Below are 3462 nucleotides of genomic sequence, written 5' to 3'. Positions count from 1 at the left end.
AGCTCGGTATGGTTATTGTGCTTGCCACATAAAAGCAAACCGTTGAAAATTGTTGAAATCGGACTAAAATTGAGGCCGCTTTTCATATAACGGTAAATTTCAGATATGCTTGAAATTTCAATATTTCGAAATTTAAGGACGCTAATTTACTTAAAATGTATACACCCCGGCTTATCATGTAGCGGTAGCTTTCGGAAAGGTGGAAAACATATATTTAATACTTGCGCCGGGTATTTAATGTTCGGCTCCGCCCGAACTTAGACTTTCTTACTTGTTATATTTTATGCTTTTAGAACCCTATAATTTTTATTTCAGGTGTGCTTAATGGGCCGGACATCAGAAGATTAATGAAGGATCAAGGCTTCTTGGAAATTCTTGATGGCACAGCAGCCGTTGCATGGGATGCAGTTCGGGCTTTAATTAAACACGTTCTGTGTACAAATCTTTCACCAGAATATGCCATTTTTATTGCGAACTTGATGGAATCTTTTGACGCCTTTGATGTGCACATGTCGCTTAAAATCCACATGCTACACAGTCACTTTGACTTTTACGAGCAACAGCGTTCAACAGAAACCGACGAGGTAGGAGAGAGATTTCACCAATCCATTATATGTTTTCAGGACCGATTCGCTGGAAAACGATTGAATTCAATGTTGGCGGACTTTTGCTGGTCGACCGCAGGAGGCAAAGGATATTAAAAAAGTAATTCGAGGAATAGAAAATAGCAAAATATGCCAAAACGGGATTAAAGAGAACCCAAATTTAGGTCCAAATAGTATATAAACTAATATTATAAAAACATATTACGAAATAAAATATGAGTTGCACCGCAAAACCACATATCTGAACAATCAGTTGTATGGGAGCTATATGTTATAGTGAACCGATTTCCACGATTTTCAGAAATAGCTAAGGTAATATCNGATAGTAGAGCCAAATGCAATCACTATACCAAACGTGATTAGCCAAAAAGAAAGGAACAATCGATTGGTCAATTCAATATAGTTCACGAGCCCTTGATAGCGCTCGGTGTTGTTAAGAATTACATCAAATAGTTGGTTAGAGTCAACGAAACTGCATTCCTATGTTTGAAAAAATAATGCCTTTCCAAAACTTTCCGGTGAAAAAAATCCGTGAAGGTAGTTTTTTGATTGTATATGAGTGANTTCCTATATTTGAAAAATAATGCCTTTCCAAAACTTTCCGTTGAAAAAATCCGTGAAGGTAGTTTTTTGATTGTATATGAGTGAAAATCTCTCAAGTGGTTGTAAACCGAATAAAGTGATTTGTGCGAAAATATCTTGACCGTCCAATTGTGGTTGGCCCATTTGAGAGATTTTCGCTCATATATTTTATTGCTTTTATTTTTATACCCGAGCGCACTTGTGCACAAGGGTATTATAACTTTGTTCACATAACGGTTGTTTGTAACAGGCAAAACGAATCGAGATAGATATAGACNAGAACCCTATAATTTTTATTTCAGGTGTGCTTAATGGGCCGGACATCAGAAGATTAATGAAGGATCAAGGCTTCTTGGAAATTCTTGATGGCACAGCAGCCGTTGAATGGGATGCAGTTCGGGCTTTAATTAAACACGTTCTGTGTACAAATCTTTCACCAGAATATGCCATTTTTATTGCGAACTTGATGGAATCTTTTGACGCCTTTGATGTGCACATGTCGCTTAAAATCCACATGCTACACAGTCACTTTGACTTTTACGAGCAACAGCGTTCAACAGAAACCGACGAGGTAGGAGAGAGATTTCACCAATCCATTATATGTTTTCAGGACCGATTCGCTGGAAAACGATTGAATTCAATGTTGGCGGACTTTTGCTGGTCGACCGCAGGAGGCAAAGGATATTAAAAAAGTAATTCGAGGAATAGAAAATAGCAAAATATGCCAAAACGGGATTAAAGAGAACCCAAATTTAGGTCCAAATAGTATATAAACTAATATTATAAAAACATATTACGAAATAAAATATGAGTTGCACCGCAAAACCACATATCTGAACAATCAGTTGTATGGGAGCTATATGTTATAGTGAACCGATTTCCACGATTTTCAGAAATAGCTAAGGTAATATCAAAATACAGTCACGCGCAAATAGTAAAATAACCTTAAAACTGAGGTAATTATTAACAATAAACCTAAAATTTAAGCAGATCTTCAAGCACCGCTATCTCGAAAACTATAGCCGATCTGTAAAAACGGAGAACACCATTGAATTGAAAAGTTCCCAGTTAAGTAAGATCAGTTATCAAAACCTTTGGCCAGAAAAAAAATCAAAACCTGAGCACAGTGTTTTAAACGACGAAAAATTCAGAACTCTAAAACTTCCCCCCTATATATCTCAAAATTTTGACGTGATACTGATTTTCTGAAAACGCCATCGTAATCTAGAGTTCAAAATTAAGTTTACGTATTTGGCCGTTTAGCTCTAATATTTCAAAACCTTAAAATTTACCTACAGTGCTATTAACCATTCGATTTTTTATTTACCTAAATCACCTAATTTACCCACCTTAATTATTTCTTAAAAATACATGACATCCGCATTCGCATCCACATACGGAGATGTTAGCTTTTAAATATCCGCATCCGCATTCGCATCCGCGGATGTCTAAAATTCCACATTCGCAACATCCCTAATTTCGATATATCGAAGAGCGATATTTTTGAATATGTCAACAATCCTAGAATCAACATTGCGTCAAATGCGTCAAAATGAAAATAAGGGAACACGAATGTGAAGCAATTGGGATCATATATCTTTCATGCAAATAGAGGTTCGACTCATTTTTATGAAATGTGAAGTAAAGTGTTTTGTGATATAATTTTACTTTTATTAAGTTTAATTTTGTGAATTTGGTCCCCTGTAATAAAACAATTATACTATGGGTGTCCATAGAAAATGCTTTTTTTTGTAAATTTCAAACCCTACCCTCTAATTTTATTAATTTTTATGAGAAATATCCTTGCTTTTTTTTACTGGTAATTTAGGTCAGAAAATACGAGTTTGTAGATTTATGAGTTTTGAATAACTATTTTTGATTCGATTTCAAAGATCAAATACGATCTGAGAAGAGGATATATGGGCCATTAAAATGGTATATAATAATCTATTGTCAGACTTGGCGTGACCCATGCCATATTTCTCTTAATTTTTTAAATTTTGAACATCGATAATTTCTACAATTTAAAAATGTGAAGTACTATCTAAAACTAAATCTATTTTCAAATAAACTGATAAATATCTCATTTATTGCAATCGCATAAAAATTGTCGAAGTTAGGATTTTTTTATTAATTGAATTTATATAGTTTATGTACCGGACTTTCAGATTTTTTGAGCAGTGTGACTAAGTATTTCATCAATATTTATTCAAAATTGATACCTACAATCGCTCTTTAGCAAAAAATTGTTTTTTCCAAAAATTTTAGGAAAATG

General features: G+C 34.3%; 1 protein-coding gene across 1 annotated transcript in view; it reads left to right on the top strand.

Annotated features, from left to right (window-relative positions):
- Positions 1-701, top strand: part of LOC108377054 (uncharacterized) — a gene marked incomplete at its 5' end in the record, with an annotated part of 1499 nt that extends 798 nt beyond the window's left edge. The window contains one exon of the mRNA XM_017633321.1: positions 316-701. Within this exon, the coding sequence (XP_017488810.1) occupies positions 316-701 (386 nt within the window). The remainder of the gene's footprint in view (positions 1-315) is intronic.
- Between the last annotated feature and the right edge of the window lie 2761 nt (positions 702-3462).

The sequence above is a fragment of the Rhagoletis zephyria genome, unplaced genomic scaffold (genome assembly GCF_001687245.7).
Source record: "Rhagoletis zephyria isolate East Lansing unplaced genomic scaffold, Rhagoletis_zephyria_1.1 Rzeph_scaffold_11386, whole genome shotgun sequence".
NCBI lineage: Eukaryota > Metazoa > Arthropoda > Insecta > Diptera > Tephritidae > Rhagoletis > Rhagoletis zephyria.
The sequence above is the reverse complement of the archived record's forward strand: the minus strand, read 5'-3'. Positions and strand labels throughout refer to the sequence as shown.